Source organism: Sus scrofa, chromosome 1 (genome assembly GCF_000003025.6).
Source record: "Sus scrofa isolate TJ Tabasco breed Duroc chromosome 1, Sscrofa11.1, whole genome shotgun sequence".
Classification (NCBI taxonomy): Eukaryota; Metazoa; Chordata; class Mammalia; order Artiodactyla; family Suidae; genus Sus; species Sus scrofa.
This window is the reverse complement of record NC_010443.5, coordinates 9971577-9986246: the sequence shown is the minus strand read 5'-3', so window position 1 is coordinate 9986246 and position 14670 is coordinate 9971577. Positions and strand designations below refer to the sequence as shown.

Sequence of the window (14670 nt, the reverse complement as noted above, 5' to 3'; positions counted from 1 at the left end):
CTGCCTTTTACACACCCTTTCTCTGGGGGTCCCCAAAGCCCCCTGTCCTCAGTACCTCCTTTGCATAATTTTATCACAGTTTTCAACTTTCTTTTCTCAGCTGACCTTAATGGTAGGTGGGACTGAGAGAGTTGGTTAAGTATGGGCAAATAGTACCTTTGCTAAATTTTCAACTTTTATGATTTCAGTAGATTTATCCAGTTATTTATTTAAAGCTAATTTTTCTCTTTATGAAATTGAAATGAGAAAAAAGTATATGACTGACTTATGTTTATTTATTTATTTATTTATTTACTCTCTAAGAGCTGCACCCATGGCATATGTAAGTTCTCAGGGTAGGGGTGCAGTTGGAGCTGCAGCTGCCGGCCTACGCCACAGCCCCCGCAACACCAGATCCAAGCCGCGTCTGTGACCTACACCACAGCTCATGGCAATGTCGGATCCTTAACCCACTGAGCGAGGCAAGGCCAGGGGTCAAACCTGCAACCTCATGGTTCCTAGTTGGATTCATTTCCACTGAGCCACGACAGGAACTCTGGCTCAGTGGAGCATTTGAATTTCTCAAACTGTAGTATAATTAATTTTATAAACTTTTATATCATTTTATGTATGAATGAATAGATACTTGTGTAAACAGTGAAGTATTGCTTAAAATAGCATTGAATCATAACATAATTCAAAGTGACTATGATACAATGTAAGATAAGATAATAGTATTATCTTAGTTTTTTTCTGTATTTTTTAATTTTGTAATGATTTTTATTTTTTCCATTATAGCTGGTTATAGTGTTCTGTCAATTTTCTACTATACAGCAGGGTGACTTAGTCACACATACATGTATACATTCTTTTTTTATAAAGTTTAAATAAACCACCTACTTAGTGTTCAGAAGTTGAACTGACTGCCTGGACACCTGTAGTTTTTATATTTTCCTTCATCAGATCTCCTAGAATTTAACAATTGTGTCAAAAATGTTAATAAGAAAGACATGTTAACTTGAATACAGGGAAAGCAATCACATAGAAATGATAATGTCATGAATAACTGTTTAGTATACATATATTTTCTACTTAAAAAAATTCAACTTGCAGAAATAAATGTGAGTATTAAGACATTGCTTTTTGGGGGGAAGTAATATCTGTTTCCAAAAGTTTTTCCAAATTTACATTGTTCGTATACACTCATTATATTAGAAAAGCCAAATGACATCATGAATAAATACACATATATTTGTCTTTATTTTTCGTAATTCTGTAGTCCATATTTCTTGATAAACATGGGAAGTATAGAAGTGATTAACTTTTATATCATGTGCTTTCTTTAGCTATAGCTCCCAAATCTACAAATACCTCTGTTTTGGAACTGGTGGGGTTACCCTAGGGCGCATATTCCAGTTTGTCTCAAGGAGATGTCTATGGAGTAGGCGTGGTCCTGTGACCATTTAAGCCCTAGAAGTGTCAGTATTGTCCTGCACGATTCACGTCTGTCGATATCCTTCAAGCAATGCCCTGCAGCATTGGGAAGGGCAGTCCTACCATCAGCTGTGTGGGGGTCAACTTGCTTAAATGCACAGCTCACAGTTTACTGGAATTTACTTTTAGAAATTAAGTTTGGAAGGATTGTGAACTGTATGTGTTCGTTATAAAATATTTACTGTTGCCATTTCTTGATACAATTCTAAAGGAATTATTATGTTTTAAATCAGAAATAGAATAGATCTGTCTTTGAGCAACATACTTCCTTCATTGCCATCAATTTTGAAAACATAATCCTTTTAAAAAAATTTGAAATTGACTCTTGGCTAGAGAGACAAGTGCATCAAATGCGCATATATCATCATTAAATATAGTTAAACTTGATTTGGCTTTGCTTTGTTTTTAATAACACTAGTATGTAATGCAAGTATGTATAGCATCAGCCACATGGTGCCTTAACTTACATATTTATATCAGGTGGAGCAATTTTAAATCTTGTTAGATCTATCTCTGTCCATGGGAACTGCGTGAAGTTGTGGTTTATGAACATGTATTCACATTTCCATTGTGTTTCAGTCCTCAACACGTTCATTCATACCTATTTATTTGTTCAATAATTGCTTATTGGGGAGTTCCCGTCGTGGCGCAGTAGTTAACGAATCTGACTAATATCCACGAGGTTGCCAGTTCGATCCCTGGCCTCGCTCAGTGGGTGAAGGATCCGGTGTTGCCCTGAGCTGTGGTGTAGGTCGCAGAAGCGGCTTGGATCGGCTGTGGTGTAGGCTACAGATCCGATTCGACCCCTAGCGGGGGAACCTCCATATGCCACAGGGGTGGCCCTAAAAAGAAAACAAAAATTATTTACTGGGCCCCTGCTCCATGTCAGGCAGTTTTCTAGGTAAGAAACATACCAGAGTGAATGACATGTGAAAGTCCCTGCTCTTGGGAAGTTTGCATTTTGGTAACGGGATCATAAACAAGCACATTTCAGGGGGTGATACCAGCGAAGGAGAGGGGCTCTTTGAGGCTGTGTGAGTGATATGAAGGGCCCAGCAGTAGAAAGATCTGGTAGCAGAGTGTTCCAGGAGCAGGGGACAGCAAGTGCAGCGCCTCTGAGGTCAGAGGTGGCCATTTTCAGGAACAGAAAGGAAGCCAGTGTAGCTGAAACACTGTGCGTGGAGGGAGAGTGACAGGACTGGGGGTCCGTGAGGCAGGCGGGAGCCACTCGGTTTCACTCCTTGTGGACCCCTGTGAAGGGCTGAGAGGGAACTTTATGGTCTTAGGAAGTTTCACATGGGAGGGAGCTTGCCTGTGCAGATGCTCTGAGTGCTGTCAGAACCGCCCTAAGGAGCCTTGTTCTTGCCTGGAACTCTGCCAGCAGATGTAGGACACCTAGAGTTCTTCTATTTAGAGCAGTAGGTAGCTTTTGTTGTGCAGCAGGCCAGCCCGTACACACTGCTCAGAGCAACCAACACTTATTTAGCTCACAATCCTTCAGTTTGAAAGTCTGGCCTGGGTAGTTCTCCTGGTTTCTGCTGGGCTCATTCTCCCTCCTTCAGTTTGGCTACACAGTGAGCTAAGTGGCTCTGCTTCTTGAAGTCAGTGGCTCAGAACCTCATGTCTTTTATCCTCCAACGTACTAGTCTGCGCTTGTTCACATGGTGGCTGGGTGCTGTTCTAGAGGATGGTGAAAAATGTGTGTTGCCTCTTGAGTCTTAGACTTGGAAGTGGTACACTATGATTTCTCTGGCTGCATTCTGTTGATCCAAGCAAATCACATGTCCAGCCCGGATTAAAGGAGCAGAGAAATAGACTCCACCTGCATGGTACACTCTTTTTGCACCCCTTTTTGCACTCAAGGTCTGTTTTCTCTGAGCCAAATCATGAGTTCATGACTAGTTCGCAAATCCTAAGCAAAGGTATCTCACTCAGAGAACATAATTAGAAAGAGTGTGTCCACAATGCTTACAATCTTTGTTTTAAATTTAACAGCCTAGACGTGAAGACACAGCTAACGTACTAGTATAGAAGATAATGTGAGCATAACACTTGCAGTGAAAAGTGTAATTATAGCGTATCCATTGTTTGTCTTGAAATTATACTACCCTGTATTAAGTATAACAGAAATGCTTTTTGGTTGCATAGATGAAATTTATCATTGTTATTAATATTTATTGGTTCCATATATAGGTACAAGTTTTTAGTTAATTTTAAATACATTCGGAGAATGGATGTTCTACTCAGAGCCCTTAACAGTAGAAGGCATCGTTATATGTTCTGTTACCAGTAGTTTCTGCAAACTGTGTCCTTGAGCTGTCATGTGGCCCATACATGCTAATAAGGAGAATGAGGAGAATAATAAGCAAGAGAAGAATGCTGCCAAGGTTTTACATGGTTTTTGTTAAGTGTTCATTTTTTAAATGGATTACAAAAAAAGTAAGATAATGATAGTAGTGGTAATAATAAACAAAATGGTATTTTAAAAAAGGCTGAACAACTTCCTTGCTCGCTAAAATGAGAAGTTTGCAACCCAGTATGTGCTGTCTGTGTACTTATGTGAGAGGGAGAGTAAGAGAGGCACAGAAGGAAGTGCTTTTTCTACCATGTACAAATTGTTGTGTATCCTGGGACATGATTTTGGATAGCAATTTATTTATTAATGCCTGCTTTTTAATGTAGGGGAAAGTATGCTTAATGTTTCTAGTTGTTATGTTGGTCTTTTTGGACCAACCAAAGAAGACACAATAATCTTTGTAAGTAGAACAGTGTTTTTATCCCTTAAACATCAATCCAGGCAAAAATTATTTTTTCTAAGAACACGTGAATTCTCAGTAATTTACTTGTGGACCAGTAACATGACTTCAGATTCCCACAGAATCTTCTCTCACTCCTATCTCATGGATGGAATACCTCATGGATAACTTTGGTTTTCCATCCCTCTCTAGAATTGGCAGCAAAATTTATATCATTTTAATATTTAATTATGGTGAAGATGTGCTCTCTCTAACCACTGGAGAAAATAATGGGTTATTCTGCATCACAGTTAATCAGGTGGAAAATGAAAACTGAGTCACCTCCTCCCCTCATTATTTCAAAATATTACAGACGGATCAAATATTTAAATGTAAAAAATATAAAGTGAAACATACTAAAGAAAACATGAATGAGTATTATAAAATCCTGAAGTGGGCAAGACATGTCCCAGCAAGGCACATATTCTAGAAGGCGTGGAGGGGACAGCCGGTAGATTTGAACATTTATAACATCAGATTTCTGTTTTTAATCTTTTTAAAATGTAACGTCTTTAAAGCATTTCCTGGAGTTCCCGTCGTAGTGCAGCAGAAATGAATCTGACTAGGAACCATGAGGTTGCAGGTTCAATCCCTGGCCTCGTTCAGTGGGTTAAGGATCCGGTGTTGCCATGAGCTGTGGTGTAGGTCACAGATGAGGCTCCGGTCCTGCGGTCCTGCGTTGCTGTGGCTGTGGTATAGGCCTGTAGCTGTAGCTCTGATTGGACCCCTAGCCTGGAAACCTCCATATGCCACAGGTGCAGCCCTAAAAAGCAAAATAAATAAATCCAGAAAATTCCAAAAAAAAAAGAAAAAAAAAGGCATTTCCTTATGTTATAAAATATTTCCTCAAAATTGAGTTTTTCATGATTCTGTAATGGTCTATCATACAAATATATCATACATTATTTAACCATCCCCTTACTTTTGAACTTTTTTCTAGTTTGTCATTATTTCAAATAATGATATAGTATATATAGTTAATATGTAAACAGTTGATCACAGTTAGATCGCAAAGATTTCTCTAGCAAATAGATGGCTGGGCAAATGAGTATGAATATGTTTGAGGCTATTGATGTCTAAGGGAAAATTGTTTTCTGAGGTGGCTATTCTTATTTACATGTCTGTCACAAGTGTTGAGGGGTCTGGTCGTACCTGCAAGGATTGACTCCTTTACTTTTAATCTTTGCCACGTTGAAAGATAAGACTTTACTTACATTTCTATGGTTATTATTGACATTGAGCAATTTATTAAATACTTTTTAATGTTATCATTGGCTTATCTTATAACCAGTTACTTTTAATGGAACAAAAAACACATGCATTGATGAAAAAATTCTTTTTTTAAAAAATCTTTTTAGGGCCGCACCCACAGCATATGGAGGTTCCCAGGCTAGGGGTCAAATCAGAGCTGTAGCCACTGGCGTGCACCACAGCCACAATAATGCCGGATCCAAGCTGCATCTGCGACCTACACCTCAGCTCACAGCAATGCAGATCCTTAACCCACTGAGGGGGGCCAGGCATGGAACCTATGTCCTCATGGACGCTAGTCAGATTAGTTTATGCTGAGCCACAACCAGAACTCTGAAAAAATTCTTTCATTGAGACAAAGTACAGTGAAGAATGTCTCTCCTGTAAGGCAATTACTGATGTATTTCTTGCATGTCTTAAAATGGTCCCAGTATATCGGTCATAAAACCAACTCCCACTTTTATTTTTAACTCAGATGTTAGCTTGCTGTGCACACTGCTGTGCTTCTTTTCACTTCACGTGATATTATAGAAAAACGTCTTTATCTACACACACAGATATACCTCCTTTTTAAGAGCGGTGTCATGTTCTATTGCTTAGCTTTCTGAGAATTTCATAAATACCCCCTCGGTGATGGACATTTGGAAGATGGTTGTTTTCAGCTCTTTGCTGTTGCAAACAACTCTGGTAAACAACTTTGTAAATCTTCACTTTTGCACTTGAATCTCGTGGAGTTGTTGGGTCAACACCTAATCATGTGTATATACATTTTGGTGGATGTTGCCAAGTTGCACTTTATCCCGGTATGTATTCTTATCATCAGTGCAAGGCTGTGATTTGAGTGATTTCCCACGCCTTTGTCAATATTATATAAGTTTTTAATCTTTGGTAATCTGTGGTGAGAAAAATAGAATGATGTTGGAAGTTTTGATTTGCGTTCCTTTAAATATGAATAAGAATCTTTGTATGTGACTATAAATCATCTTTTGTTACTTTATTTCTTTTTGTGACAATATGATCCTGATTTTGGTGTTGTTTAAATTAAAATGGGACATAGTTTTGGTATTGTTTTATTGTAATGAAAATGCTGCTAGATATTTCTGTTTTCTGCTTTAGAGATGAAAGTAAAAAGTACTTTGAAAAGAGATTCAAGAAAGGAAAAGTTACAGCCAGTTTTCCTTCCAAATTCATCAATTTACATATTCCCAACTTTCTGAATAGAATGATTGGAAATTAAGGTGTTTTAATTTTGGCGGAGGGAGGGCTTGTTAGGGTAATTGAGACAGAGAAGCCAACTGAAGGGTTTTTACTTGATTAGAGTGAAAGAACTCTGAAGGCCCAGCTGCTTCTGAACTTTGTGGACTGAACTTCCACAGTGTTTTTAGAAGTTCTCTACAAATGTAATCTTTTTTGGTCCTTGTGTTACAAAGTGTTGGTTTTAGCATCATTTGAAAGAAGTGTGATTTAATAAGAAGGGTCTTATCCTAGACTTAGGAAGTGTCTGCTTTGTTAGGCTGCCCAAATCCCTTCACACCTATTCCTCAGGACTCCTTGACACTTCTCTCTCCCAGTGATGTCGGGCGTGCTTCTCATCAGGGTATTCAGTTATCTTTGCATTTGCTACAGCATCTGTGCAGAGACAGAGAACACTGGGTATCATGTCCTAATTTTCATTTAGATAAAACCTGTGACCTTTTTTCTTGATGTTTATAATACTGCCAGTGTTAAATCTCCCTAAACTGAAGATTAAAAAGAAAAGTGACACCATGAGTAATCTCATCTAGTCATTTCTGAATTTGAGTTTATTTTTTAAATGAATGTTTAAATACATTTCATCCAGGTAATAATACCTCAGTGAAACTCATCGCTCTTTATCTCTTACAGTCCTAAGCTCATGCCTTGCATGTAGTAAATATCCAAAGTCTTTGTTACTAAGTCAGGTAAATACAGACCAGCAGCACTCTCTCCTTCCCACCTCTTTATTGAATCTTTACACGGAGATCGTACTAATGTTTTCCAGTTGTACATTCTTGTTTTAACATAAATTTGAGACGACTTTATAGCCAAAATAATTCCATGATGCTAGTTATTTTATAACTAAGATCCCATCAGATAAGCATAAATCTTCTTCTAGCTCATTTATTGGAATTAAAAGTGTTGGGCTTATGAAATAGAAACTACTTTTCTTTTTGTGTTTAAAAGATTCTCACTTATGATAAAAGGACAAAAAAACCTAGCTGATTGCTGTTGCTAGCTAAGTTTAATGACAACCACCTGAAAATTACGTGTGACGGTTGAAATACACCCTTACTCCCACTAGAGGGGGATTCCTTCCAACTTAGGTAAAATCGCTCTCAGATACAGTGTGAAAACCTTAGTACGGCATTGATCTTTCTTTTTCATTATGTTGAGGTTAATCTTGTGTTTTAAATCTCAGCTGTTTTTCTATAGGTATTGCAATTACAGTCTTACAGAAACAAACTATAAAGGATACTGAACTAGAGTGCACATGTATTTAACACAGGGCCTTTGAGCAAAGCATACGTTTGTTAAAGTTGCTTTAATTAAAGTGGTTAATACTTAAAGAGACTTGAGAACAGCACTCGGAGCCCTCCTGCAGACCCAGTCTGGGGTGGAGGGTGCGGCTGACACTTGAGCTCCACCTCCTTCTCTGGTCCCCAAGGTCTGTCTTTGCCTCTCTCTACTGACGGGGCCACGCGGGGAGTTCCTAAATTCCACCTGATAGCTTTGGCTTGTGTCATCTCAAGTTGTCAAATATACTAAAGCCGTATCTTTAAGTAGATTCCTATTTGCTGTTGACTTTTCTTATTACTTTGACTTTTTTTTTCTTTTTGTAATATGTTAAACAAATGTGGAACTCACCCGGGGGATGATTTTTGCCGATTTAAACATATTCTTTAAAATCAGTTCTATCCATATGAAAATACCCCGTCACGGGTGAAAGTTCCTAACACTGAAGTATGCAGATACGAACTCCGTGGGTCCCTCTGGAGTAAATGTCGTATTGTGTTTACAGCAGTCCAGATTTGCCACATTTGTTGTTGCTTGCTCTTCCCCTCACCTCAAATCCCAGTGTTGATTAGAGGTTTTAATGTAAAAATGTCTGAAGTTAGTAACCTAGAGCTGTGAAAGCCAGGACTTAGGAAAGTCAAACATATGTAAATTGGAAATAACTGTTTTTTTTTTTTTTTAAACTAAACGTCTATAATAAGAGCTTATTTGTAAATCTAACAATTAACTTTGGAAATCTAAGTGTACACAGAAATGCTGTCAGTGACTCTTCTAATGATTTTGTGCTGTCGTTGATCCAACATTTCAGTCTTTAGCCTAAAAGCACGTTTGGTAACAGCAACATATGGTTTTCATCAAAAGCAGGCTGCTCATCTTCTTGGTACCCAATGAGGCCCTCTCTTGCTTTGTGCACCAGCCTCTGTCAGGTGCCAGGTGGTGGGTGAGCCTCACTTTTAGTAAAGCAGCAGGAGAATACAGTTTGCTTCCTCTTTTATTTTTTGACCCCTTTATGTTCATACTGGATGATACTCTTATTGAAATGATTTTCCCTTCTGTTATTTTCTCCCCCAAAGGAAAAATCCAATTTTGTTTTATAATAAAACACTTTGTTGGACGGCCTGTATGTATTCTACTTAAAGTCTGCCAGAAATGCCTCATTTTGAGAGGTTTAAAACTAACAGTGAAGCCAGGTAGTCTGATATTATTGCCCCACCCCCACTGCCTGCCCCCGACACTTAAAAAATATCCTTATCTGTTCTGTTGCTTTCTTTCCTTGCTCCTTTCTACTGGTACTTTGTAGTAGTCAAAGTTAAACAAACACTTTATATACCAGACTGAATAATCCTATTTAAAAAACAGCAATTATCAATACACGTCTGGTTCCTCGCAGCTTTTAAAATTCATGTTAATGAGCTCCGTCTTCTGATGCAGAAGACCGACAGGCAATTTTGAAGTTTTGCCATCATTTCACAACCTGTTGCTTAGACTCCCGCCTGCCTTTTCTGGAGCATTGCTTTCAGGAACTCTTGCTCTGCCGCATTCCCGAGATGCAGGACTGCCCACTCTGATGTGAGCAGGACAAGAAATTACTAGCAGCTTCACAAGCATGATGAAATTGCTTTACGAAGCATAACTTTCCCCTCACTGTCTGTCAGTAAAAGATCAAAAAGAATAGCAACACCTTGTGATTTAAGTAGAAGGATGAGTCTCCTAACTTCTCAGATCATTCTCAGGAACTTCACCACCACTTCATCACCATGGCAAATATACTAATTTGATAGGTGCTCACCCTGTTGTAAAACTGGAACCCGGGCAGTGACCTGGATTTACACCTGACTCTGGGAGAGACAGATCGCTCCTTCCTGACACCTGGCGTAAATTGAACACCAGCTTCTCAGAACTCTTAGTTTCCAGGCCATGCCTGTGCTCTGGTGTCTGGGGCTAGACTCAAAGAAGGTTTTTGATAGTGCCTAAATTATTTTTTTCCTTATGATTTCAGGTTGAAGTCTTGACCTCGGAGGATACTGCCTTTGGACTCAAGGTGTGTAGTCTGATGTAGCTTATTGTGGAGGATAAGCTCCCCTGCGTGCATTAGAAGGCTCAACAGAGAGGGCTTTAGAAAAAAAAAAAAATCAAATAGGGAGGCCCTGATTTCTTCCAAAGTGTAGGATTTCTCTTTTATTGGTATTAAGATTAGATTATGGTAGTATTTCCTTTTCCTTTTCCTTTTTTTTTTTTGGTGGAGAATGTGAGAAATAGTACAGGAAAACAAGAGTTTTATTTAGTAGTAATTAGAATTACTGAAAGTTCCCCTCAGTTTGGGGGCTGTAAAATCCAACCACTGAATGCTACCAAAATGCTGTTTTTGGTTCATAATTCTAGCTTCATTCATTCATCTATTCATTATTCCTGCTTCAAATAGTTTTTGAACCCCTGTGTTCAGTCACAACTAAATTAAATCTCGGCTCCTGCCCGCATGTTGCTCGCAGTCAGCTGGTAGACACAGGCCTATAAACAGGTAACTGTGGTGTGGTTGCCACCAGGCTGGAATGAGGCTGAGGATGGTGGGCTTGCTGTGGACTTGAGTAGGAAGGTCCTGTAGCAGGTTGATTGCCAGCAGAGTTTGGAGGCTTGATTGTATTTAGGCAGGAGAGGAACAGGAGAAAGGAGAGTTGTTTTCAGATCAGAGGCGAACCATGAAAAAAATCAGAGGGAACCGAAAGCAGTTAAATTCTACCTGTGATCCAAAGTTGGAAAGGTAAAAGGTTTGGATTTTATCCTAAAGGAAATGTGAAGCTATTAACAGATTTAAAGTCAAGGGCTGGTTAGATTTGCAGCTTAGATAGTTGATTTTGGCCACTTTGTGGAGGATGGATTTGCCAGAGACCAGTGAAGCGCAGTCGAGTAGGTCAGGTGAGAGGCGCTGTGGGCCTGAGCTAGAAAAGTGGAAGCGGAAAGAGGAAGGTGCCTTAGGAAGTAAGGCCGCAGGAACTGATGGTCGCAGAGGGCGGGAGGGCAGAGGAGCTGAGGATGAGACCGTGGAAGAGGCTGGCTACACGGAGATGCAGAACCCGGGGAAGGAGTCACAGGTTTTTAGAATGACAGTCTTCCAGACCTGTGTTTTTATCCGATTGACTTGCCTTTTGCACATATTGGCTGGTAATTCTTAAACCAGGTAACTAAACTGATGAGAAGCACTTACTAGGAGAGTCTGACTTTACTTTCCTAAAGCTGTGCAAAAGGACAGTGTAGGTGCCATTAATTACTTTGAAAGTCAGAAGTGTTGGGGAATCGTTGGTGAAAACTCGAGAGCACAAGGTGTGGGTGATTACCTGACTCCCGCTTTCCCTTCTAGATGCTTGGTGTTTTGTTCATTGTCAGTACAATATAATAGTTGTGCTGCAAGTTCAGGTGGCTGACATTGTAATACTACAGAATCGAAACTTTTTAGAGGGGAGTTCCCGTTGTGGCGCAGTGGGTTAAGAACCTGATGCTATCTCCATGAGGGTGTGGGTTTGATCCCTGCCCTTGCTCAGCGAGTTATGGATCTGCTGCGAGCTAGAGCATAGGTTGCAAATGTAATTCAGATTCGCTGTGGCAGTGGGTGTGGCTGTGGCGTAGGCTCCATATGCAGCTCTGATTCTACCCCAGCCTCGGAACTTCCATACACCGCAGGTGCAGCCCTAAAAAGGAAAAAAACAAAAAAAAAAAAACAAAAAAAAACTGATTAGCAGTTATAAGCTTAGCAAAGTATTACATTTTAAACAAATATAAAGTAAAAAAGTATATATTAACACTTTATAAATATTTAAATATTTGGTAAACTAACTCAAATTTTATATCCTTAATGTTTTTTTTAAATGCCTCTATATCTGCCAAAAATTACGAAAACAAAATTTTAATTGTAAATAGAGCTAATTCAGTATTATTCGCAGTATTTAACATATGGTCATCTTCGGAATTTTTCATTTTTTATTTAGTACTCAGCATGCATGCAGAATATCTGTTGCATATTTAATAAACCTATAGGGTCACTTCTATGAACTCATCTTCATAATCCTTCATTCCTACTGAGTGTGTGCAGGATGAGGGGAGATGATTGTCCCGAAACTCTCACCCCCTGCCCCACTGTGCAAGGGCTTTGCACTTGTTGTGTCGCAAAACTAGAAGGTTGCTTTTGTAGCCTTAAATTTAACTTGTAGGGACACGATTTGGAACTTTTTTCCAGTAATTGAGTGATTTTTAAGGAATCAGATGTTTTTCCTCTTGCCTGTCTATTCCAAAGTGTTTACATATATAACTAAAAATGAGAGATTTGAAAATTTTTATTGCTTCATTTTCTGTAAGTCAGCAAATATATTTCTTTCTTAAAAGGTCTAGATATTTGGTACTGGTCAGGTTTTTGAACACTAATTGGTAGTTGTGTTCCTATTTTTATATGTGCTGGGAAAAATACCTCAAATATCTGAGTCACTGGCTGTACAACATGGCATCATCTTTGTGCAGCAGTAGACCCTGGAGTAGGGTCTGTCCCAAGTGTGTCTCTGATCCTTTTAGTGATCTTTAACGGGTCTCTCATCTTTCTTTGCTTTTTTTCCCCTTTTGGCCATTATCTAATTACTCACTTTTTGTATGTCCTCTCCTCCCAAGTCAAACTAAAATCTTCACACTTAATATTTACAAGCATGATGTGTCAGTCTCACTGGAAAATGATTTAACTGTGTGGGGACCCAGAGCTACAAACAGCCTATTTCTGTTTATAGTGTGAAACTCTAACCCAGGAAGACAATTTTTGCAGTTCAGAACTGTCATGCCTATTATGGCTGTTTTAAGATTAATTTTTTAAAGCTAATCTAATGAGAAATATCTGTGCTCTTTCTTCTTCTCCATAAATCTTAATTTCACTCCATTTCTGATTCATCATTTTATTAGGCTTCTTGAAGTCGAAGGTAACTTAGAATTTGAAATAGTAATACTATTTCACGGTATTTTAAATATTTCAACTATTTTCAAAAAATTTTTCTGACTTTTTTTCTCTGCATTTTTGTAATCTTGATTTTCTAGAGTTTGTTTCTATACAGGTCTAGTAAGATGGTTAATTAATTTAAAATTACGTGTACTTATACAAATAAGAATTTCATTGAATAGAAGACGTGTTTCAAAATTTTTAAAAATGAGCAAGGCTATTTGGAAAAGAAAGTTCTACAAACTATAGACCACACTGATCTTGACTTCCACACCGATTAAGACTTAAATATATTAAAAAGCTTATAATTCTATAGAATAGTAAACCAAGAATCTCGAGGGCAACCAATATGGGTTGGTTCTTTTTACAAGATAAGTTTGCCTTCCATATCATGAGGTAAAGCTGCCAGTGATAACGAGATGATAAATCAGCCGAGCAAATATATATATATAAAGTTTACTGTTAAACACAGTAAGGCTAAAGATTTGACTTTGTTGCTTATGAGTTCTACAAGGAAATTTATAGTCATGCAGTGAAAAAGAGGAATGAAAACGATATCTCTGGGACGTTTTCGTCGTATTTCAGTGGTTAAGGAGTCTGACTGGCATCCATGGGGACACGGGTTCTATCCCTGGCCTTGCTGGGTGGGTTGGGGATCGGGCGTTGCCAAGGGCTGTGGTGTGGGTCGCAGACTCAGCTTGGATCCTGCGTTGCTGTGGCTGTTGCATGGGCCGGTGGCTGTGGCTCTGGTTTGCCCCTGGCCTGGGAGCCTCCATGTGCCACCAAGTGCGGCCCTAGAAAGCACGCACGCACACACACACACACACACACACACACACACACACACACACACACACACCAGATATCTCTGGGTCATTAAAACAGAAAAGCTATAGAAACATGACTTTTTCCATAAATTTCTTAAAAGGTGCTATCAAAACTCTAAATAAATTACTTTAAAATTTCATAACTACAAATCTTTTGCCTTTTCATTTGTTGTAAATAGCTAAGTCAAGAATTATAAAGAAGCAAGGTGTTTATTTAGACCCCCCCATAGGAGTTAGGCGCTGTTGCTCTTCCCAGTATTAGGTGAGGAACTAGGAACTCACACCGCTGATCAATACGGAGAATGGGGGTGGAAGCAGGAAGGTCAGCCCCAACGGCTGTTCTCCTTTGTGAGTGTCCTAAGAACCAGTGAGTGGGCCCAGCTCCCTGCCCTCTCCTCTCTTCCTGGGATGGGCTGCCCGCACCACACCGCAGGCCGCATCCGCCCCTCTCACTGAGGCCCTGGTCCTTGCTGCAGTGGATAACGTGTGTCTTTGCAGCGTCTGCCTCTTCGTGTCCCTTGCTTTCCTGTGGCTTCCCCAGCAGCACTTGGTGGGGCGGCTCCTACACGTCTGACCTTGGTTTCTCAGACGTGGCTTCCTCCCCACACCCTGGCTGTTGTCTCTCCCCAGAACTCCATCCTAACCTTCTCTTTTGTAAGTGCTGGGGTCTGGCTCCCTCTGACTCCCGGGCTGCTTCTTAACTCTGCTGAGGCTGAATGAGAGAATGTGCACAAAGCCAAGATAAGGTTAGAAACCTGTTCAATACACCTCGTTTCCTGGGGTCAGTTCTGAACTTGTTTGATAGTAATTTAATTTTGTTAAATAA

At 39.5% G+C, this 14670-nt stretch overlaps 1 protein-coding gene across 13 annotated transcripts in view; it reads left to right on the top strand.

Annotated features, from left to right (window-relative positions):
* The window catches only part of ARID1B (AT-rich interaction domain 1B), a 435755-nt gene that overhangs the window by 241135 nt on the left and 179950 nt on the right, over positions 1-14670 (top strand). For 8 of the 13 annotated variants that reach the window (XM_021071898.1, XM_021071886.1, XM_021071920.1 and 5 more), the window contains one exon: positions 10051-10092. The exons of the other annotated variants lie outside the window; for them this stretch is intronic. In XM_021071898.1, the coding sequence (XP_020927557.1) occupies positions 10051-10092 (42 nt within the window). The remainder of the gene's footprint in view (positions 1-10050; positions 10093-14670) is intronic. 13 annotated transcript variants of the gene reach the window in all.